This window comes from Panthera tigris, chromosome A2 (genome assembly GCF_018350195.1).
Source record: "Panthera tigris isolate Pti1 chromosome A2, P.tigris_Pti1_mat1.1, whole genome shotgun sequence".
Classification (NCBI taxonomy): Eukaryota; Metazoa; Chordata; class Mammalia; order Carnivora; family Felidae; genus Panthera; species Panthera tigris.
Window position 1 is genome coordinate 85,464,559 of NC_056661.1, and position 24,128 is coordinate 85,488,686.

Consider the following 24,128-nt stretch of genomic DNA (forward strand, 5'->3'; position numbering starts at 1 on the left):
AAAAAATGTATTTACTAAGGTAATTTTTGCCAGGCAGTTAATTTTCCTCTCATTTCCCATTTCCGGTACATCTTTTCCTGGTAGTACTTTTTTTACAGGATATTTTTAGGAGGAAAACACAGTTAAGATTTTAAATGCTAAGAAACCATTAATCTCTAAAAAGTTTTCTACTACGAATGATGTAAATTTCTCTGAAAGAAATGTATTGGTTAAACACTAATTGTTAACATTTTTATTTATTCTAACTTATTTTACTTCATAAAGTGAAAAATGACAGAAGCATTTTTTTTACACTATAAAGTTAATGGTGATCAAAACAGAATGTCAGGATGAAAACAAACCATTGACTGACATATTTATATCTTGTTTTTATTCCCTTCATCTTAAAGCTGTTCATATAAATTGGAGGAAAGAGATAAATCTATAAATGCTGTATGTATTTCTCTATATGGCAAGAAAAATGCAATGAAAAACTTTCAAAATATCATAAAAAAATTAAGTTTCTTAACTTTGAAAGGATCAAGGGCAACGGTGCCCTATTTACACTGAAACATTTGCAGGTATCTAATACTTGGCTTTGAAAATTTGATTTTACTTCACAGTGAAAGAAACATTCTTTAATACATAAAAGGCCAAACTGTTACATTTTACCACTAAAAATTTACAAAGTAAATTAATAAGCCAGCATACCAACACACTGATCTGAACCAAGATTTGACCACTTTGGATATAACAATGGTGAAGCAATTATTATAAATTGGGTGTATACTTACAGGATGGGTTGTTTGGTGTTTTTCTGTCAATAAACTCATTGAAATTTAAAAGAAATTCGGTGTTATTATCTGATATCTTAAGATCATTGCAGTAATCTCTGAAAAAAAAATATTGTAGGATATTAGCTGTGAAAGTCACAACTTTTTAAAAAGTACACAGCCTTTATAGGAAGTGAAAACACTTTCTTTTACTACTTAAGTGACTCTGCAACCTGTTGGACAATACTTTGACTTAAGTAAAGGATGAGTGGTGTACCTAATATTTATTAAGGACTCGCCCTGTGAACAATAGGTGCTCAATAAAGGTTACCTTTCATTCTTAATCCACTATTCTTGCTTTATGTTGTATATTTGGAGTTTTCATATGGAAATTGAGAAACTTAAAAATATTATTCACTAAATATCAAGAAGAAACCCATTATATGTTAACATTTTTATGAGAAATTGTTGTCTTTAAAAAATAACCTAGTAAACAAAAGTGGCAACTTTCTATTTGCCTATTTGCAAATCTCTTTAATCCCTGACTTAATAGAATATAACTTCAAATGAATCTGATTTTTGGGGGCCCCTGGGTGGCTCAGTCCGTTAAGTGTCAGACTTCAGCTCAGGTCATGATCTCACCACTTGTGAGTTTGAGCCCCACGTTGGGCTCTGTGCTGACAGCTCAGAGCCTGGAGCCTGCTGGATTCTGGGTCTCGATATCTCTCTGCCCCTCCCCCACTCATACTTTGTCTCCTTCTCAAAACCAAACATTAAAAAAAAAAAAAACGAATCTGATTTTGTAACATCATAAACTGATTATTGGAAAATTGGCTGATCTTCCAAATGATGACACATTTCATTATAAAACTGAAAATTCCCATTCAGTAATACCATCCCTGGTCTCGAACTCTTGGGAAACATTAGTTACAGAATCCCCAAATTCTTAATTTTGTTGCAAAGCACAGATTTTGTCATTAGTAACAGTCCATTGTTGTCTTTAAAGTGAAAGCCTTAGGTGGTTGATTATTGACAAAATGTTTATCAAATACCCAAGGCATTCTGTCAAGTAAAATATTTCATGGAAAAAGGGCAAAGAGCACCTATTTTAGCTCTAAATTTGATCACACAAGTACTTTTCTGTGAGACAGCCAAGCACTCGGGTATGCAGAACTTCCATTTTCATGTCACTGAATATAAAATGACATCTACTCAAGGGTAAAGGTTCAATAAAACTAATAATTTTTACTGCTTCCATCAAGGGTATTTTACAGTGAAACGGGCGTTTCCCTCACATGGGTGCCTGGCCATAAAGATTATGATGGCTACCAGCACCCTTTAGTGCCCACTGCCTTGATTTCGGCTAAGGTATCAGCTCATCACTGCTTATAGTGTCAGTGAAAATGTCAGCATGAAGAAAATGACAAACATCATTTCACAGTGCTACAAAAACACCTTTGACCTGGTGGGTTCTCTGAAAGGGCCTCTGGAACCCATGGGAGAACCATACTTTGAGAACCACTATCCTGGTTTGGAAATTGAGAACAAATATCAAGCAACATAAATGTGAGGCTGCCATTATTATAACGAGGTTCATACAACAGATGAAAAACAGTAAAATGTCAGAACTTCAAAAACAAAAAAAACCCACCAAACTTCTCATTTCATGGAAAATTTTAGTTTAGAGGCTTGGTTTAGAAAGGATGCATGACCTTTACTCGTTTCATTATCGACAAAGCTAAAATGGACTTCTTCCCACAATTAGCATTTAATTATAGATATCACATAGTATTCTTTTTCATTCTATTTCATCTTTGAAATGCCTCTCTCATTTCTGATAAAGAGCAAAAATATTCCATGTTTTACACTTTCATCCCTTTTTTCTTAAATTATTTTTAATGTTTATTTTTGAGAGAAACAGGGTGTGAGTGGGGGAGAGGCAGAGAGAGACAAGTAGACACAGAATCTGAAGCAGGCTCCAGGCTCCGAGCTGTTAGCACTGAGCCTGACCCAGGGCTTGAACCCACAAACTGTGAGATCATGACTTGAGCTGAAGTCGATGCTTAACGGACTGAGCCATACTGGCGCCCCTGGACTTTTCATCCCTTTGACTGCATGTCTTTTAAAGATAGGAGGGGAGCCTGGGTGGCTCAGTTGGATAGGCCTCTGACTTCGGCTCAGGTCATGATCTTGCAGTTCCTGAGTTCAAGCCCCGGGACGGGCTCTGTGCTAACAGCTCGGAGCCTGGAGCCTGCTTCAGATTCTGTGTCTCCTCTTCTCTCTGCCTGTCAATAATAAATAAATGTTAAAAAATAAATTAAAAAAAAAAATAAAGGTAGGAATAATGCTCCAAGAATTTATATTTTACTGAGAGGTACTGGATAGTCTTCTGAGATTGATCAGCATTTGATAATCAACACACATGCTCAGATGTTGAAAGAGCAAGGAAATTGCCTAATCTGCAAAATGGAATAATACTAATTTATTATAGAGTTCACTGGAGCAGTAAATATAATCATTCACGTAAAAGGCTTACTTAACATGTTAGTTGAGGTGGATATTCACTGGTTTGTCCCACAAACTCTAACATTTCTTCCCTTCTCTCATATATACTCCATCCCTAAACACACAGGCACATTCTGCTCTTTCAGTCATCCCACAAGAATGGTACATATGTTAATCCTTGCTGAAGTGAACAATCATTTTGTACAAATTGGGAACCGGAACTAAAAGATATGTTTATCTTTCCTGTGAGTACAGGGACATCTACCATATTTTCCACATTATCTAACAGTAAAGCTCAGAAAGTCAGTCTGTGTGGCCTCCTAGTCAATATTTGGGAGAGATGAATGAAGAAGCTTCCTAGAGACAAAACACAGAACTGAGATGGAATGAGAGTCTTATCAATATAGCACATCTAATTTCAAACTCTTCTTATTCTGTTCTTTTATATTCTCCTTTCTAGCTAAAACTGGTTTTAGCAGTTTAAGACGCTCAGTTACTTATCTTGACAAGTGGTAAGATTGCAGGTATTATTAATAATGATTTTTTAAATATTCTTTACATATTTATAGATTCTACAGGCACCAAATATATTTATGCAGCACCTACTCTGTGTCAGGCAATGGATGTGATGTTGGGTACTGAATAGTAGATAAGTCAAATAGATTGAGTTGTGGCTTTTTTTCGGGAAAGTAAATAACATTAAATGGGCCAGTAAAGGAAGTATAGTATTCTATAAAGCAGTCAGCAAAGATGTCTGTCTAATCCAGTGAAAATGGGTAAGGAATTCCTAGATCAAGGAGCTTTGAAGTTGGGGTTTGGGAAGGGGTGGGGTGTGTCTAAGTACAGTCCAAAACAGAAGAGAAAATTAGAGGAGAAGAGGGAAAAAAAACAGCACATGTAGGAACTCAGAGAAGTTTAGTGTGGTTGGAATTTAAAGCAGAGGTTGGCCAACTGTTTGCTGAAGGGCCAGATAATAAATGATTCAGACTCTATGGGTTATGAGATCTATACCACAACTAATCAATTCTGCCTTTGTAGTGAAAGCAGCCACAGACAATTCATCATCCAACAAGTATGGCTGTGTTCTAATAAAACTTTGTATAAAGCAGGCAGTCTATAGGCTGTAATTTGATGGCCCCGGATTTAGTAGAGTCTAAGGACCACACTGTTAACTGGGACCTAGTAAGAACAGTTTAAAGCTGTGATATAAAGTACAGATTATCACCAGGACACTACTGAGCTATTGGTTCATATTTAGCAGACAAGAAACATAATTTTATTCACATTCTAGAAACTCTCTCTAGTTACAGAAATGAGACCAGACTGGAAGGAAAGGGGGATTTGGAGAAGTGGGGAGATTAAGTAGGAAGCAGCTGCACCAGTTTAAGTAAAGAGAAAGCACTGGCCTGAATGAGAACAAAGGCAGCAGAGTTTGGCAGATATACTTGATACTGTAAAATAAATTCTGTTTGACAAGACTTGGTGACTGATTAAAAGTTAGACACAAAGGGAAGGAAGCAAAGACAAATGCTTAGGAGACACTGACTTTGAAACACATTGAAGAGATAGTCTTGTTGTCTTCCATAAACAGGAATGTCTCAAATTGTGTAGGAAGACATTGTTTGATCCTATCTTGTAATGTAATGCCAATAAACCACATATTATGTCTGTTTTGTTTCTAGGCATCATGGCCATCTTGTGGATTTCAAAAGCATTGCCCCAAACTACAGACATCGGATAGATGGGTGGTATGTCTATAGACACAGAATAAGAGACCTTAAGCTAGCACCTTCATGTAAGTGATCTGCAGAAGAAAAGAAGCTCCTTAAAGAGACTGAATATGCAGCCGAGGGAGGGAGGAAGAAAATCAGAACAGCAAGAGGAGGCAAAGAGTACTCAAGAATTGTGGGATGGGCAGTATCAAACACTGAAGGAAATGCAAGGAGGAGAATCTCATGAAGCCAAGAATATGCTTTATTAACAGAGATGTACCTTATATGTATTCCCCATTTTCAAGAAGGACCAAAAATTCAGGTATCCTTAGGATTACATAAAAATTAGTTTGAGGGGTGCCTGGGTGGCTCAGTTGGTTAAGCGTCTGATTTTGGTTCAGGTCATGATCTCATGATTTGTGAGTTCGAGCCTGACGTCAGGCTCTGTGTTGACAGCTCAAAGTGTGGAGCCTGCTTCAGACTGTCTCTCTCCCTTTGCTCCTCCCCTGTTCTCACTCTGTCTCTCTCTTTCTCTCAAAAATAAAGAAACATTAAAATAAATCTTTAAAAATATTAGTCTGAGTTACTCTTTAATTTTATGAGCTGTCTGTGGGTTCCTACAGTAATTTCTTTAAGAAGTATAAAATGTAAGAAATTAGTAATACACAATTCTGAATCTATGTTCTTCAACAGTTTAGCCTAGATTAATAGAATTATGTTAATTTGAATATTATTTTATGTGCCTGCTACAGAGTGTGAATCAAGAACTAAGGAAAGACGAAAAACAAAGCTGGAGGCATCACAATTCTCAACTTCAAGTCATATTATAAACCTGTAGTAATCAAAACAGTATGGCACTGGCACACAGACAAATAGATCAACAGAAAAGAATAGAAAACACAGAAATAAACCCACAACTATATGGCCAATTAATCTTCAACAGAGCAGGACAGAACATCAAATGGAAACAAGACAGTCTCCTCAGCAAATGGCGTTTGGAAAACTGAACCACTTTCTTACACCATACATAAAACTAAATTTAAAAATGTATGAAAGACCTAAATGTGAGACATAAAACCATCAAAATCCTAGAAGAGAACACAGGCAGTAACCTCTTTAACATGGCCCTAGCAACTTCTTTCTAGATAGGTCTCCTGAAGCAAGGGAAACAAAAGCAAAAATAAACTACTGGGACTTCACCAAAATAAAAAGCCTCTGCACAGTGACGGGAGCAATCAACAAAACTAAAAGGTAACCTACAGAATGGGAGAAGATACAATTACTGATACAATTCAACACCTCCCAAAATGAATAATCCAGTTAAAAAATGGGCAGAAGACATGAGTAGACATTTTTTCCAAAGAAGATATTCAGATGGCCAATAGACACATGAAAAGATATTCAATATTACTCATGATCAGGGAAATGCAAATCAAAATTACAATGAGATATGACCTCACACCTGTCAGAATGGCTAAAATCAACAACAAAAGAAACAACAGGTGTTGGTGAGGATGTGGAAAAAGGGGAACCTTCTTACACTGTTGGTGGGAAAACAAATTAGTGCAGACATCTGGAAAAGAGTATGGAGGTTCCTCAAAAATTTAAAAATAGAGCTACCCTACAACCCAGCAATTGCATTACTAGTTATTTACCAAAAGAATTCAAAAATACTCATTCAAAGGGACACACTCACCCCAATTTTTACTGCAGCATTATCTACAATAGTCAAATTATAGAAACAGCTGAAGTGTCCTTCGGCTGATGAATGGATGAAGAAGACGTGGTACATACAGACAAGAGATTAGTCATAAAAAAGAATGAAATCTCATTTGAAACATGGATGGAGCTGAAGAGTATTATGCTAAGCAAAATAAATTCATTAGAGAAAGACAAATACCCTATGATTTCATTCTTATGTGGAATTTAAGAAACAAAGGATGAAAAAAGAGAGAGAGAAACCAACCAAGAGACTCTTAAGTATAGAGAAAAAAACTGATGGTTACTAGAAGGGAGATGGGTGGGGCAATGATTCAAATAGATGATGGGGATTACAGAGTAATCTACATCATGTACAGTGTGTTTGTGTGTGTACTCACAAATGCAAATACCCAGCTCTTCATTATTGATGGATACACTGTTATTTCTAATAAGAGCAAAGTCTACATCTGTCTTATTCACTATTGTATGCCTGAATCACAACATTGCTTAGCCTACAGTAGTTGCTTACTGAGCGAATGAATGAATAGAATGAATAGAATACTGTTGCAGTTTTAAATTATTGCTTCCCTTGGCTTCATAATTTGGCATGGGTCTGACTCAGAACTGTTACCAAAGACTTACCTATCCACACAAGGTATAGCAAATATATAAAACAAAACCAACCTTGGTGCTATGAATGTGTAGCCAGATTCTTCAAAATTATCCGGCTTCAGTGTTTCTGAATCTGCAAAGATAACATTACAGGATTAGATAAGCAATCCACAATATGCATCCTGAGTTTCTATGATAGTAGGAAGATAGTAGAATGATAACCTATTAAGGGGGGGGGGGGAGGTGGTGGTGAAGTACTTGTATCCTAAATTGAAACACATCAATGAATGTAAAGGTTCTCAATACTTCATAATATAATTGCAAAATAACTTTTAATTCCATAACACAAATTACACCAGTTATATCAGAAAAAAATGCTGTCTTAAAAGTTTCCCATTTACTCACCCTACAGTAACCAATCTTTTATATCAATGTTGCTTCAGAGTCATTTCATTTAAAATGTCAACATAATTTTTTTTATCAATATTATGGTAAAGAAAATGATTTCAATAAACTCATCAATGTCTTTAGTGAATTAGTAACATTTTTCATATTAGATGTAAATTAGTAAGAGGAAGCATACAAACACACAAGTATTTACTGCCTCAGAAAAAACCTGAATGTGAAATAGGTTGCATATGAAAACACAAGCATATTCTTTCCCCCTTTTTTGCCGCTAAGGTTTGAGCGATCATGGAGGAAAATCTAGCAGATGAGAAGCACAGAGGATAATATCCAATAGGAACGGAAATATCAGTGGATATGTCAAGTGTACTAAACAAAGAAATTGAGCAACAAGAAAATACTTGCCCTTCATTTTGCCCTTTTTTGCTGTGAAAATCCATCAGAAAGAGAAAGCAGGGAAACAAAAAAAAAGAGGGTAAAGCAAAGGGGGTCACAAACAATATTTTATTCAATGACTTTCTTGAATAAAAATATTGTGCATAGATCAAAGGTTTATTTATGTACAGCTGTAGTCTGGGAAAAAAAAAGACATCTTTTGAAGACTGGAAGGTATATCCTGTCAATTACTACTAGAGCATCCTCTCTGTACTGTGGTTATTTCAAGGGTCTAGTTTGCAAAGTGTTTAGCGCGGGTGCAATACCGGTGATGTTACCCTCTATTCAGAAGCATTTACCAAACATCAAAGACCAACTAGTCATCCCGTCATTTATCAAGTGAAGTACTAGCTCATGCAAAGTTGCTGGTTGTCAAAAGACCATCATATCTATCTATCAAGTGAACGTGTAAATATAAAGGTATAAATTAGCATAACGAGGGCGAGGATTGCAGAAAACAAAAGAGAACTGACAAGGGAATGAAAGAAACAGTAGTTTACTTCAGGTCAGATGTAAAAGGTATATATACACATAATGCTTTTTTACTTATCACAACAGCAAATTTAAGTTAGTAGTAGTAAGTGATGTGCAAAGGATATGATGGTCATTTTACTTCACTAAATGTAGTTACCCCAAACAAAGATTAATAAGGACTTTAAATATGCACTAATGTTAATAGTTACTCCACATTCCAAATGATGCTTTAAAAAAATAATTCATTTGAGCTACTGAAGACATTAATTTAGATTATGAGAAGGAAGTTAATTGCCAAGCCAAAGACCAATGCAATTTCATTTATTCAAACAAAGTAGATGTGGAGCACAATATTATTCTTGCCAAATGCAAAAAAAAAAAAAAAAAAAAAAAAGAAAGAAAGAAAAAGAAAAAAGAATTAAAAAAAAAGATAAAGCCTTATTAGCACAGTGCCATGAGTAGAGACTATGCGATGCGAAACATTTTGCACCAGCTAGCAGACCCTCCAAATGACAGCGACAGAGGACACAGCACGGCAATGATTCTATGAGCACAAAGCAAGGCAGGGTAGGATGGTGGGGATGCCAGTGAGACTGGGTACCTGCTCATATTCTATCCACGTAGAATATTTCTTGTTCCTTGCATGTTTGGAATGGGTTAGAATCATTGCTGTAGATTTGGTAGTAACACCTACTAAAATGTATAGGCCTTGGGCATTCTAAAATCTAGACAGATTTATACATCTGATACTACGAGATAAATAGACTCTGGGGTCGCTTTCATAGTACTTACATCTGGCCTGAGTTATTGTCTCTTCTATTTTGGCTTTTATATAGTAAAAACTGTAGGTTGGTAATACCAAGGCCAAACTGCAATAGAAACAAGAGAAGCATAAACACAAACAAACAACTTAAAAAAAAAAAAAAGACACATCCAGTTAATGGAAAATCCAAAGATCTTCCTCATGGGAAAGAAGAGACATATTACTGTGACAGGAAAACGCATTCAGTAAGTAGAGTACTTAATTCGGTCTTGCCATCCAGAGTCATCCAGTTCTCTATCTCGTAGGGAATCAGAAGAGACACCAAGGAAAATAAGCTACTAAATGTGCCCATGAATTCACCGAGAAAAAGTGTGATGTGTACTGTATTTTCAGAAAAGTGTACTGAAATACTTCAAGTGTTGAAAAAGAATATTAAGGTTATGTTTAAAGAAAATAAATATTACACTAACTGCATATCCTTTCATGAAATGTGCATTATGTTAGAGTGCTCTGTAGCAAACATCCACCGTTTAACAATCATAAATGGTATTATCATTTTTACTACGCAATGCATAAACCCATCTGAAGCATACCACTTTGAGGGGTGAAATACTGACCATTTAAGACTCTAGTCTTTAGGCAAATTCCCCAGTGTCTGCTGATAAGAAAATTCAGATTAATTCCTAGCACTAAGAAAGGCTGCCTGCTCATCCTATTGGTTCTTCCTACAGAATATAAAAGGGGTCAGAATATTTGCACAGTATGCAGTTTCAAATAACACAACTGCATATGTGTAATTCTTCCACCCCTGAAATGGCTAATATATTTGTGTAGGACATAACTAATGATTCCATATCCACATTTACAGTTGCGAATAACCTTTGCTATGCTTTAGTACAGAAGGAAACTTAAGAACTAAGGGTGCAAAAAAATGAAGGTACAGGAAGATTCCCTGACCTAAGTATTTTCAAAAAGTCATGCATGATTAATGTGACCAAGTGATTCATTTAGCACTCATTTTTAATACTTAATCTAAAATTTAGCAATGCACAGGAAAAGGTGTGCATTTCTAGGCTTCTGAGTATTTACATGCACTTGCAGATCTTAAGTCACTAAAGCCGCATGTTTCCCAAGCTTTTGAGAATGTGCAACTATAATCTCATTATCTGCTTTTTTTTTTATGGACAGTACAGGAGAGGACAAAATATAAAATTCCAGGTTTTCCTTTTTATGAAAATATATGTTAAAAATACAAAGGGGAAAAAAAGCAAGGGTTTATTTCCTACAATTTATTTTTGCAGTCAAGATAGCAAAATGAGTGGATGCTTGTTACCTCCAATTCCCAAATCTTTCTCCTTCATTAAGTAATTCATAGACTATCCTTATGGGGAAAGGTCAGAGAAATAAAATGTTATGTAGATTTAATGAAAATCTCCCCATTCATTTTATAGGTAACTTCCTTTAAGTGGAGGGAGAGATTAAAATTAAAATAAGCAGTGAAATTAGTCTGAAAGCAAGATGACCTTTCATGATTCACTTGCCATTTATAAAATGCAGAGTAGAATTACTGAGCATTTGAAGATTGTCTCCTACAAATTCCTCTCAAGGGAAATTAGGACATTTTTATTGCTCCATCAGCATTTATTGCTAAGAGAAACTTCTAATTAAAACCGATAACGTTATATCATGTGGCTGCTGCAGTGTCACTCTCTAAGCTTGGGTTACATCTCATGTACCATAAAAATAGTGTTGAAACTCCTGAGGAACACAGGAGAAGTTTTAAAATTGACATATCAAATATACATTTTATTGGCTGCATGTCTCAGGTTGTTATTAAGAGCTACACCTCATTTTATAGAAAAATAGTTACACTTAATTTAGTTCCATCTCAAGGCAACGGTTATTTCTTCAACCTATAGCCGATAAGATCTTTACCAACATTTTGAGTCAATGATGTTGTCATATGCAGTGTTTGCTGTCTCCCTCCATATAAAATCAACAGACCAAGGCTGCTTTATTTTCTCCTAGGGATTAAAACCTAATAAAGCCAGCAGCCACCAGGTGGATGATAGAGCCCACGCAATATTTTTGTGACTCACATAAACATGGTTAACAGAGTTAAATGGAATGTAACGTACTTTTCAGCTCAATCATTTGTCTCTATGAAACTAAATTCATCATTAAAAAAAAAGCATTCTATTAGAATCATTACTTACTATATTTCAAACTGTAATACCTAAATTACAACAAAGCTTAAGAAGGCATAAATCACTACATGAAATTTGGTACTTCATTCAGTAAATCAAAACATGCCAATTTCCCCCTCCCCCTCTTTATATAGATGTTATATTTTGTTCTCCATTGTTGTTTGTGAATTTATTTGTACAGCGATTCAAGGGAAGCACTTATAATGAAAATAGACCGAATCTGGCCCAAAGACATAGATTTGGGCAGCAAATGTTTGGAAAACATGACAAAGTGGGCAAGCTGGGGCCACAGAACAGTGACTGCATGAGGAGGGTGGTGAGAGGCATGACAGGCAGGCTGTCTGGGATAGAAACATGAGGTGAGAATATCTGCCTTGGAAGTCCAGATTTAAGTTGGAGTAAAATGGGAAGAGAATAAATGTTTGTGGACAAGGAGCAACATCCTCAGAATTGGGGTATCAATCTGGCCACGTTCGGTCCCATCACGGTTTGTGGGAGGGTAAGGGTATGCGTGTAGGGGGCATTTGTGAGACTCTTACAAACACATTTAAACAAATTATAATGACAATTTAAAATACCCTCAAAGTATGATTATGACTGCCATCATTGTTGACTCATTGTCAGGGTTACAGGGATAGAGTTTTTCTAACTTAAAATTTGTTCGTGTAAGAAAAAAGGAAGAGAGCACATTCCCACACAGTGAAGAGGAGATAAACAGAAGGATCAGGTGTTAAAAAAATCATCTATCTCAACGCTATTAGAGTGTGCTCCACAGACCTGGCTCATTTGCAAACTATTCCCAGCTCAGGACCAGTTAAGTAGAGAAATTGAGAGTAAACATTTAGAAAACTTTTCAGTAATATGACAGACTAACTTTATGTCTGTAAAATCTATTAATAAAAACTTCAAGCTTGAATTTTAAAACCTTCTTAAAAGTTGACTTAGTAAATAATTTTTGTTTTGTTCTACATAAGTGTGGGTATGTCAAAAATAGCATCAGAAACCGTGATCTATGTGACTGTACAGTGAGCCAGGAATTGAAATCTTATAGGACTGAGAGGAAGATGATGTAAGATTCAGAGAGAGGGATTTTAGGGAAGAGGAAGAGAGAATGAGTAACAAGGAAATATCCATAACAACCTCAGGATTATGAGCCTGTAGGATGTAGGACCACAGGGAAAGCCATGACCTCAGAGAAGAGTTACATGAAGAAAGCGAAGGAAATGCTCAGCTAGTGAAGAATGGAGAATTTTCAAGACACTACAGGGTATTAGTCTGTCCAATTTTCCAACGCTCAGTCCATTGGTGTGATCGGGATATTACAGACTTGTCACTAGGGAAGGTAAATTACCAACTGAGCATTTTATATCAGATCATACTTTGAGGTGGTTTTATTTTTAGGTTAATTTGCAAAAGGTAAGTAATGTAAACTAACTGAATTTAAATGAGGAAATCAGCAGAAGTGATGACTACAAATGACTAGGGCATTTTGTCAACATGTATTACTGCTAACAGCAATATATACAAATAAATCAAATAGATTTATATCACATATGTGTTCATTTCCAAATTTTATATTCCTAGCTTTTTTCCATCTTTTCCATTTTGAAAAATCAGAAGCTCTAATTTTAATACATTTCTGCATTGGAAAAAATAACTTTTCTGCTTTAATTACAATGAAAATGGTTTATGAAAATGCAAGGACTTAATATTCATCTATTATGAAAATTGCTACTAAAAATAGGTGAAAGACACAGAACTGAATACTCTGGTATATGATACATATTTAAATCCAGTTAATTACCTGTAATCTGTGCCATTCACAGGAGTCCATGTATATGTCCTGTTCCCTTTGTCAATGTATCTCTAGAAAAAAAGTTTGATATGGTTGTTATCACCTTATAAATTCTATGTGAGTTCATATAAAAAGCAGAACGCTAAAATCTATTTATAAATACTGTGGTCATTCCAAACCTTCCTTCACAAACGTCTGCTCTAGTCTACATTTATTTGTTCTGTTATGGGTGTGTGTGTGTGTGTGTGTGTGTGTGTGTGTGTGTGTAAAGCAAAATTTTAGCACAAACATAAACATCTGCATCATAACTTTTAAAGTCTTTTTAGTGCAAAATATTAGTAATTCATGCTGAATTATAAACCTCAAAACATTGGAAACATTTTCTAAAATACAATTTTAATAATAAAATAGGACTACGATATGTTAAAGAAGCCTCAGATATTTCCATAGTAGACAGCATTTATAAGAAACTGGTAATATCAGGACAGCAATGTACTGTTTGTACATCCAAATGTATGATTAGGATATTATCATTCTTATCAAGCCATTATTACAGTATTTAGCATAAGAGACGAATTACTTAGTACCACTGAAGGTTAGAAAAAAAAATGAAATCCACCAGGGAAAGGAAGTACAGAGCAAAATAACTTGATGGATATAGAATCGTTCATAGGTCACTATGGAATACTAGTAAAGAAATTACCATTCTTTCTTCCATTAGGTATAGTGATGGCTATTACGCATCTTTACATTTGTTTTAGTTATCTCCAGCTTTATTATCCTCATCAGAACAATAATATTCACTGAAATGTTACTTGGTGTTCGGCAATACACTAATCACTTTAAAATCACTGTCAAATTTAACTGACCACTGGACTAAATACTATTATTTTCTATAATTTATTGATGAAATAAAAGTATCTAAGTCTTAAAACTTAATTTGGGAGAATAAAGTAAATGTATAATGCCAGATTCATTTTGTAACAACCATTCATGTTGTCTCCATACATCAAATATTCCTATGATTTACTGTATGTGTGTAGAGGACAGAGGCAGGAAGAACAGGAATTATGAGGTTTTTAGACTAGTAAAATTCTTAAAAAAAAATAATGTTCACATATTTCATATTACTCATAAAAAATATGGCAAAAAATATGGCAAACTAGGAAAATATCAAGGTGACTCAAAACAAACAAAATGAATGTATAACTTGAGGATAGAATGTGTAGGTCAAAGAGTTCTCGTTGGCAGAACGACATGTGCCAACATGGAAGAGTTGGCACAATTGTTGAATGGTTTACATCTTTCCTCGAGGAGTAAGCGGGTCACGAGTATGGCTAAAGTCTAAGTAAAGAGAATCGACATTTCAACAATGACTGCAATCGATATACACCTCCTCCTGTCTTCTGGTACTGGGGACTCCTAACAGTATTAAGTGAGAAAAGCCACCTGCTAATGAATGATCCCATTTGGATCCTAGCTCCACCCTAGACAAAGATCTGCTGAGGAATTCAAGAAATGTATACATTTAAAAAGGACAACAATGTGAGGAAAAGGATGTAAGTTATATACATACACTTAAATTTCCAGGCTCCAAAGCCTCTGGATTCCATATATTTTTTAAATACTCAAATATGTGAATGTCTGTGTATTTACTCCACATGTGACTGATAATGGATAGACACACTGCTCATATACATAGTTCCTCCACATCAGTATCAAACAATATGAGTTTATTACTTATTTGTACCAGTGATTTATGGGTATAGTTGGGTTATCTCTTGATTTAGTTTCAGATTTAAATGCAAGGCAATTATAAAATGCATAAATAGTGATGGAAGATACACCAAAAAAAAAAAAAAAAGTAAATAACTAAAACACCAAACAAAATAATATATGGAACCCAACAATTAGAAGATCTGCATGTAGATATCATATAACACAGCTATTACATATTTTCTTCAATTCTGCATGATGAAATGGCTAAGAACATGGCACAACATTAAATTGTGTTCTATTTCCTAAGATGATAAAAAATGGAGACATGAAATATAATTTTCAAGAATATAGTTATTAATGTAAAACATCAAGAAACTTAAAGCAACATGCTTTAGAAAAATTAAAAAGAGTTAAAAATATTATTAAAAATACTCTTCCAGCAAAGACCTTAAAAAATGTTTACTTGAGACATCTCTGTTTTATAAATACTGCTTTAATACAAAAGACAAACTACCAATATAATTATGTACATATACGTTTTGTTTAATAAGCCTGACTTAATCTTTACCTCATCTTGAGATTTAACCAGAGTTCTGAATGTTTTTTCTCCACTTTCTCCATCGATCATTTTATTTCGAATCTAAGGGAAGATGAAAGAATCACTTTATTGCACGTATTCAAGTGACTACCATAATACGATTATTAAAGTATCGATATTTAAAGGTTTATACCTTATTTTACAAGAGACTGAATAAAAATAGGCTGGTTGTACCAGTAGTTGTAGTTTTCTATGGGAATATTCTTTTTAAAAGTTACCACATTCTTTTAAGTTACCACGTTACAGTCATTTTACATATTTTAAAATAATAAAGGTATCCTTAATTATCTTCAGCCACCCCTTAATTTTTAAAATACAACTAATGAAAGAATAGTCGATTACTTTATGAGACTGATTGTGAGATGTAATAGGTTAAATGATATTATTAAAGTCACTCAGCGACATCAGAGTCCCAAGGACCATGCTCTTTATTATTACATGATCCTGTTCTATCACCTGAAAACACTTTAAAACAAACATTCATTAATCACCTAAGACATCCCAGCACTATGTCTTCGTCTTGGGTAATAATAACGAATAATTACATTCTATTGTTCTACAATGAGGGAGTCAATGTGTAAAACGCGTAAAGCAAGTGCCTATCAAAACACACCATGACAAATTCTCAAAGAAATATGGTGGCCTTTGCATAGATGAGAGGAGAAGTTAATCCATATAAAAGAATCTTAAAAATCTTTGCTCTGAAGTGCAAAAGCCGGATCCAAATGCTGGTCCTGCTACTTACTGGCTGATTAATGAGACAAGCTGTTTAACCTCTCTGGACCTAAAATCTACCCTCAGTTCAACAAATAAAGATAATATAATAATAGTATCTATTTCAAAGGCTGTTGAGAATCCATGACTGACACTTAATAAATATTATTATCAGTTATCGTTATTATTAAGGAAGACCCTCTCAGAGGAAATGGCATGCAGTTTTAGTTTTGAAATAAAATAGAAATGTTTCTGGGTTAAGTATACAAAGACAAACATGGCTGCTTTGCCCTTCACATTGCTCACTGGGTGGCTGGATGGTTAGATTCCCTCCAACTTTTCTTTTAGCTCTGTAGCAATGTCCTCCATCTCTGCGTTGTTTATTGCAATTTGTAAGTTATATTTGTATTGAAATACTTAAAATACCTCTAACTATGGGATAAGAAAGAAAGAAACTAATGTCACACCCAACTAAAAATACTCATTCCTTTTCATACGATCATTTGTATAAGAGAGCCCAACCCTAGAAATTTTAAAGACAAACAACATTCACCATTGTGTGGACAGGATCTAGGAGAGAAGATAACACAATGACGCTGCTCAACAGATACTGTGGAATGAGTGAACCCCAGGATCTGACCTGATCAGGCACACACTCACCTCCACCTTAATGTCATTCTCTAATTCTGCATCAAGGAAATCCAAAGTTACTGGCTCCTGAGATTTAGGGTTCTACAGAGAAAATAATAATAATTAAGCATATAGGACATTGAAAACTGATGTTGTACGTAAACAGTTCAATGTATATTCAAACACAAAAATAATTACATAGAAGTTACTTACCTAAGGTGTATTAAACGGCTGACAAAACAGTTATACAAAGATATATTGTTTTGCATACATGTATTTTAAGATAACAATAGAGTAGGGACTTGAGCTTTCTGTGAAGCAAGAAAATTTTAATTTGCCACCAACTGAAGACAGTCTCATTTCGAGTGGTATGTTAGATACTACATTTATAATTACAAGTTCCGTGTGAATATGACAATCAAAGATCTACTTGAAACTTTTTTCCTTTAATTAGGATGGGAAAGGAACAAAATGAAGCCACGTGGATAACATATTTGGCAATAAAACAAAGGTAACATCTAAGTGATACACATTTCTTTACTTGTGTTCTATAAAAAGTAAGAAATGAGGGAAAATGTTTTAAAAACTAACTTTGGGGGCGCCTGGGTGGCTCAGTCGGTTGAGCATCCAACTTCGGCTCAGGTCATGATCTCACAGCTCGTGAGTTCGAGCCCCGCGTCGGGCTCTGTGCTGACAGCCCAGAGCCTGGAGCCTGCTTCTGCTTCTGTGTCTCCCTCTCTCTCTGCCCCTAACCCACTCACATTCTGTCTCTGTCTCTTTCAAAAATAAATAAACATTTAAAAAAAACAAAAACAAAAACAAACCTAACTTTGAATTTGCTAAGTAAAACTCTTCTAAACATACTCTTCTTAAGATGCATAAAGATGCAAGTTTGCTTTATATATTTGAATCTTAGAAATTTTACATTTGAATTTAATAAATTAAGTAAATTTTATAAGATAAAATACGTGGTCAAGTCATAAGGACTTTAATAAAGATTACCTATTGTAATTAAAATCTAACTAGAATATTAATCCTTGGGTTCACTAGATAAGGTTTTCTGCTTTAATGTCTCCTACTGCTGCTTCTTGCTGGTGTGAATAAGTAAAATTAACTGTGGAATAAGGCATACTCTTTATTTCTATAACTATGTCAAATAAAACTGTTAGCTTGGCAAGTTTACCTCATATGACATTTAAAAATTTTCTCAATCATAAAATGAAGACTTATTTAACTATTTGATACAAAAATACACTGATTATTTTATAACAATGCTAAGAATGTAATGTGCCATAATAGATTATCAAAGTTTGTTCGAATAATCAAATCATAATAGGTGTCGATAATTTTACAACTAAATGATTTTAGAAACTGGATTTTTAATTTGGACTAAAATAAATACCACCAAAATGTGATAATTAATTAGATAGAAGTAATAAATACAAATTATGCTGTATTAGTGCAAGGTCACTGGAATTTTAGTGATTTCAGATTCACAGGCTCTTCCAAAATACATTCAGATTATCACTATTTTATTTATTTTTTATTTTTTTTGGACCACCGATTGAACGAGATTATCACTATTTTAATTAAACACTGTTTGGACTGACTACCCAAAATAATAACAATAATTAAAATAAATTAAATAAACACTAACTTCAAATGCTGAATGACATTATATATGGCATGTATTTATTTTATAATTATTACAAAAATGCTTTCTTTCAAGATATAACTCCATTTAAATGATGACAGTTTATGATTCCTATGGGTTTTGATGAATTGATATTCTTAAAGGCAAATTAAAAAAATAATCTCAACTGTGTCTCGTGCTTTTATTTAAAAAATATTCACTGCTCATAAGCTTGATATCTGGAATCAGAAGACTCTAGAATATTACAAATGACTATTAGACTGCTTAATAGGTGATAATACTGACCATTGTTTGGATAGCAATATGTTGCCTCAGAAGCAAATATTCATTTGAAATGTAACATATTTCATAAAGATAAAATAAAAATCAATACTGAAAATAATTTTAATCCTTTGTTTAAAAAAATGAATCAAGAATGTCACTAACAAAAGGATACTCTAAATTGGACAATATAATTCAGAATTGCTTCTTTAAAGTTCCCTGAAATAAATCCTCTTCACACAAACACCATAAGAGCATTAAAAATTCAACATACTCACTGCAAAACAAAGTCAACATAATCAAAATGATAAAATATAAACATAAATAAGAATATTATCTTACATGCAATGGATAATGCATAGCATGACCAGACCCAAACAGCATGCATGGCGGAGGCATTATCGGGAAGAATTGGCAATATGAAGATCATGTCCCAATCCAACATATAAAGACACAGAGAAGAAAATGAAATCGTAAAAGCAAAATGTCAATGCAAAACTTGTACTTTTTAAATGGCAATCTAGCTGACCATTTTTAAAAGACCCATCATAGGCACAATGATTGAAAAATTCAAAAGCAGAAATTTATAATAAAAAAGAACCAAGTGAATTTTGAGAACTGGAATCCAGTCCCTTCATTCCTAATGCTTTTGTTTGATATTTTAAATATATAACACTTTTCATGTGTAAAATTTTAGTATCAGCTGACATAAAGACAACAACATTTATAGAACTAAAAGGCAGAATGCCTTTAAACAGATTTTAAATAGAAATAATTAGTGCTTAGGTTGATTAAAAATATTACATAGTTCAAAAAATATTCCTAAAATTCTAAAGTCTTGTATGGTTGCTAGTTTGCCATTTGAGGTTTCCTTAGAAAGAAAGTAAAAATAAAACAAACCATTTTTCAGGTTGTTTATTTTCAAATTATATCATAACATTTACATGCAACATTTGAAAGTACTATAAAAATGAAAATTTGCTAGGATATACATGAATGCAAAAAGTATAATTTAAGATAATACACAAAAAGAAGCATGCAAGGAGAGTAACAGGAGACAATTTAATAAATCAAGAAAAGACACTAATTTCATTTTAACCTCTACAGGAGTCATAAAAGATATGAAGACTGATGCAACAACATGAAGTTCAGATTGCACAGAGTTCTAGAGCTAGAAGAAAATTGAAGCTTCTTTTAATCCAGTGGCTCTGCAACTTTAGAACAACCTGGAAAGCTTGAAATAGTATTCATTAACTTGGGTCCCATCCCTGGTCACATTAGTTCAGAATTTTCAGGAGATGGAGCTGTAGATCAATATATATATTTAATTTCCTAGGGGAATATATCACGTAGGTTAAAAAACAATTATTCAGGGGCGCCTGGGTGGCTCTGTCGGTTGGGCGTCCGACTTCGGCTCAAGTCATGATCTCACAGCTCATGGGATCGAGCCCCGCATAGTGCTCTTTGCTGACAGCTCGGAGCCTGGAACCTGCTTTGGATTCTGTGTCTCCCTTTCTCTCTCTGACCCTCTCCTGCTAATGCTCTGTCTCTCTCTCAAAAATAAATATACGTTAAAAAAATTAAAAAACAACAACCATTATTCAATCCTCCTACTTTTCCAATGAAGAAGTTAAAGTAAAATGGGGTTGAATGGGGTAAAATAGTTTAATAATATCTTCTGAATATCATACTACCTGTCCATAATAATGCCACTAACTTTTTTTAGAGCAATGATAGGATTACATATAAAACATTAAATCATACTGAAATTCCTTCGGAATTTTGAAATTCTGTAACTGTAACAATTCTCATACTGTACTGTACTAAACTGTAGGAAGTATCCTCTCTACTGATTATTTTTAATGTAATTATAGAAATATGTACACATAAAATAACATTTAAATTGTGTTGATAAAGCAAAAAGATTTTGCAATGAACTTGTCAGGCAATAACAATTTACAATATTTATTTGCAATTCTGGGCATTTTTAATTAGCTTAAGGGAAGTTTCTCTAACCTCTAATCCAAAGATACACTTTAGAAATTCAAAGAAATTTTGGCCTGCAATGTATGGTTTACAGAAACTATCACACCAGAACTGTCTTTTTATTTCCACTTTGAAGTTAATTTTACAAGCACTTGTTAGGAAAACATGGATTGGACACTAATTTCACAATTTTAATAACAAATTTACTTTTAGAAGCCATCTCATTATAGTTGTTCTGATTAACGACATTACATAATTTGCTAGCAATCTTAAGTTAGCAAATGCATACCCCCTGCCATCATTAATAATGCTTTTGCTCCAGTTTGAGAAACGATGCTCATCTCCAACTCATGCTCTGGAAGCTTGATGTCAGGAAAGGCAGCATTAATCAGATGCTTTAGGAAGAGAAGCTTAATCTCAACTCTGATTTAGCATATTTGAAGCCACTGCTAACTTCATTCACAGTTACCTGAACATTGGGTCTCCTTTTTCTTAAATTAATTGTTGGTATACCTACACCAATAGGCTGAAGCAACAGAAAGGTGGTAATTCATCATGCTACATTGCAACACAGGTAAGGCTTCTATCCTACAATCAATTTTGATCAGATATTTCCTTGATCAGCAGCAGGTATCACAGAGTTCATGACATGTCAACAAATAAAATGAATGTTTCAAAATACTGGTGGTGTATAAAAAATGTTATGCTAGTAAAAATATTCAAAAAATTGTTTAGGAGCATATTTTAGTATCTTCCTTTTTTCCTAAAAAAAGTACATATTTGGAAAGTGAGAAAAGTATTTTGTCTCAGACAACTTTAATGCTGATTCAAAAAAAAAAAATCCTGCAGATTTTAGAATTTACATGATTCAAATGTGTTAAAATATAATTATTATAAGATATTGAGAAGTGTCAACATTAAACCCTTAAAATTTGTGGCTTTGTTTTCTGAAGTGTTACCAAATGTTGTATCTGTGGAACTAAAGGAGAATTTAATCCTAACACTGTAGATTTATTTTAAATATTGACTTCTAAAGTGTGGATTATGCACAACTTCCTATACAATAAATATTTATTAAGATTGACCAAAATAAAGTATCTTAGAAGTGTACCCAATCTGGTTATTCTTATGAAACAAAAAGTAAGAAATGTAAAATGCATTTTGGAATAAAGCAGGATACATTATCCAGTACTTGTCAAATGTGGTCATGGTGGAGACATGAGGAGATTAGCAATGATTGCTTAGAAAATTAGATATGTAAAAGGTTTATACCTACTTTATTTCCTGAGATTCTAGCCTTTTTGAAGGATACTCATACTGCCTTCTACAAACTACAAAATTGTACTGAAATAACTTAAGATTATAACTTCAGGAAGAAAACACAAGGCATTCAACAAAGAATACTTGCAATAACACTAGACTTTGACCTTATTTAAAAAAAAGGGGGGGGGGATATTATGGAACAGCATTATCTTCCTTTATTTCTACTGGTAAATTTCTGATGAAAGCACTGAGAATAATTTTGTTAGTATACTAGTGGTTACCATATCTGTCCTTTGTACTTGTGAATTTCTAAAACAAACAAGATGTCTTACACTCTGTCATCCTTTTATGCAGTTCTTTGGTCTACCTGCAAAGCATGCACCATCACCCACAAAACACAAATAATGTTTAATCTAATGATGAGAATTCACAAGCATATTTAATTCACAAGCATAAATTTCAGAGAAAAGAACACATCAATTGTTCAAATGTATTTTAATGGTTTTGTAAAATAGTATTTTCTATGTATTTACTATGTAAAATAGTATTTTCTAAATATCTTTGTTGCACACTTGCTTCTAATAATTTCCTATGTAAAAATATGAAAAGTTAACATAGTCCTAAAAAAAAAAAAATCACCTGGGCTGTAATAATGCTTTCTATAGAATTTATATTTTTGTTGTAATTATATGAGTGTTAAATTATTCCAAATCTGAGATAAATAGATGTTAACATCAAATAGTAGTAAAATTTTTCTATGTAAATAGTGCTTATCAGAAGAATGTATAAAAGGGGGAAAACCTTTTTCAAATTATTGCCTTTAAATGATAGATTTATATACATTGTATGTACATTATTCTCATTATTCTTCTTTATTATTTTGTCTGTGATATATTTTACTTCCTTTTGGAGAAGGAGTTAAGACCTACAATCATAAAAATGGGGATCCTTCACACCTTTCAACACATTACATTGTTACTGTTTTTAAATCACTTCAGTTGTGGGAATGTAAATTAAAATATATTGGATATACAAAAACCAAACAATGGCACTGCAAATTTTTAAAAAAATCTTAAAAATATTTAAAAAGATACAAATTTCCAACTGTGACAAAATCAGAGAATATTAGGCTAATCATAAATAACTCTATTAAGAGGAACTTAACAGGACATATTTATAAAGGCCTGTGATAGACTAATGATAATGGGGAGAAATGTCTATACCATTTTTATAATAAAATAACCACTTTAAATATAGTGCAGAATGAGAGGCAGCTACATTTGATTAGCTGATATTTAGATCATGATGGAGTTTATATGGAAATAAATTCCCAAGCGAACTTTTAAAATCATCACATTTCTTACAACCACTTAGTACGTTTTTGCATTCAATATCAATGGTTCTTAATTATCATTGATTTGAAAAGTATTTAAATGACTCAACATTAAATGTATGTGTGTTTATGAATATACTTGTGTATGTCCAAAGATATCACTAACATTAACTATTCGTGACCGAGGGAAAGAAGATAGTATGACTAAATCTGGATGTATTTCCCTCTAGCATGGGTTAAAGTATCTTCAGTGTTATCTCCAAAGTTAAGCAACAACTTGAAGATGCTCATAACTTACAATTATGTAATATGATTTTGCCAGTTTTTATTTCCGGATAAATATATTTCATCCTACCTGGGAAGCACTAATGGAAAGTGAAAGAAGCTGGATAAGACATTTAGGAAAATATTTCATATCTTAGCATAGAGATTAGAACAACAAGTTCATCTATGTGATTTTGTCACTTTCTGATAACTCCCTGATTAATAAACACCTCCCAGTTCTGAAGCTCATCCCATGGAGTTGTACTTACTGAATTTCATTCCTATTTTTTTAAGCATGCTCAAAAGTACAAAGAAAAAAGCACTTTGGGAGATGAAAAAGAGAGA

At 33.7% G+C, this 24,128-nt stretch overlaps 1 protein-coding gene across 5 annotated transcripts in view; it reads right to left on the minus strand.

Annotated features, from left to right (window-relative positions):
• Positions 1-24,128, minus strand: part of CACNA2D1 (calcium voltage-gated channel auxiliary subunit alpha2delta 1) — a 497,531-nt gene that overhangs the window by 35,957 nt on the left and 437,446 nt on the right. The window contains exons 19-25 of one of the 5 annotated variants that reach the window (XM_042965360.1): positions 17,053-17,109; positions 15,649-15,720; positions 13,371-13,432; positions 9,389-9,465; positions 8,093-8,113; positions 7,355-7,415; positions 774-871 (exon numbers count right to left, since the gene is read on the minus strand). In XM_042965360.1, the coding sequence (XP_042821294.1) occupies positions 774-871; positions 7,355-7,415; positions 8,093-8,113; positions 9,389-9,465; positions 13,371-13,432; positions 15,649-15,720; positions 17,053-17,109 (448 nt within the window). Of the gene's footprint in view, positions 1-773; positions 872-7,354; positions 7,416-8,092; positions 8,114-9,388; positions 9,466-13,370; positions 13,433-15,648; positions 15,721-17,052; positions 17,125-19,279; positions 19,377-24,128 lie in introns of those variants that run through there. The other 4 variants (XM_042965357.1, XM_042965363.1, XM_042965362.1 and 1 more) reach the window with 4 other exon arrangements.